At 38.7% G+C, this 770-nt stretch overlaps 1 protein-coding gene across 1 annotated transcript; it reads right to left on the bottom strand.

The window, feature by feature from the left end:
* Nucleotides 1-132: 132 nt before the first annotated feature.
* Nucleotides 133-764, bottom strand: LOC103582499 (olfactory receptor 5T1-like). The gene has a single exon (XM_008564074.1). It carries the CDS (start codon nucleotides 736-738, stop codon nucleotides 133-135), a length of 606 nt encoding a protein of 201 aa, XP_008562296.1. The 5' UTR covers nucleotides 739-764.
* Nucleotides 765-770: the final 6 nt, after the last annotated feature.

The raw sequence follows: 770 nt of genomic DNA, 5'->3' as shown, positions 1-770 counted from the left end.
AAGAGCTGAATAATGCTTTCATTGGAAATATTCTAAAATATGCAAGCACTATCAGCTATAACCAAGACTTTATCATCACTAGTTTCTGATCAAAGAAATATAAACTGATATCCAAAATTTTTTCATGTTTACTCAGTAATGAAAATTCACTTTATTCATAAGCCAATTTCTATCAAACCATCTTTTCACTGCCTCTTTTACATCTTTGTTCCTCAAACTGTAAATGAGAGGATTCAGCATGGGAACCACAATGGTGTAAAATATTGACACTATCATGTCATACTCCATAGTGTACTTGGAACTTGGTCTCACATACATGAAGAGGAGAGTCCCATGATAAATTGACACTCCAGTTAGGTGAGAGCCACATGTAGAGAAGATTTTTTGCTTCCCTTCAGCAGAGTGCATCTTAAGAATGGCCACCAAAATGAAACCATAGGAGATCAGAACAATAAGTATAGTGACTATCTCAAAAGAGCCAGCAAAGGAGAAGAGTAGAAGCTGGTTTATGTGAGTGTCAGAACAAGAAATATCAAGGAGAGGAGGGATATCACAAAAGAAATGTCTAATTTCATTGGATCCACAGAAGGACAGGCTGAACGTGGCCACTGTGTGTATAGTAGCAGTTAAAGTGCCACCGACAAAGGACGCAGTAATGAGTGACATGTAGACTCTGGGAGACATGCTCACTGAATACAGAAGTGGGTTGTAGATGGCCATGTAGCGATCATAAGCCATTGCAGCCAAGAGAATGCATTCTGTGGTTCCAA

Source organism: Galeopterus variegatus, unplaced genomic scaffold (genome assembly GCF_000696425.1).
Source record: "Galeopterus variegatus unplaced genomic scaffold, G_variegatus-3.0.2 Scaffold16497, whole genome shotgun sequence".
Lineage (NCBI taxonomy): Eukaryota > Metazoa > Chordata > Mammalia > Dermoptera > Cynocephalidae > Galeopterus > Galeopterus variegatus.
Note: the sequence above shows the minus strand (reverse complement) of the source record. Positions and strands in the feature narration are given on the sequence as shown.

Excerpts from the sequence above, each read along its gene's own strand:
- LOC103582499 (XM_008564074.1), bottom strand. The coding sequence starts at position 738 with ATGGCTTATGATCGCTACATGGCCATCTACAACCCACTTCTGTATTCA.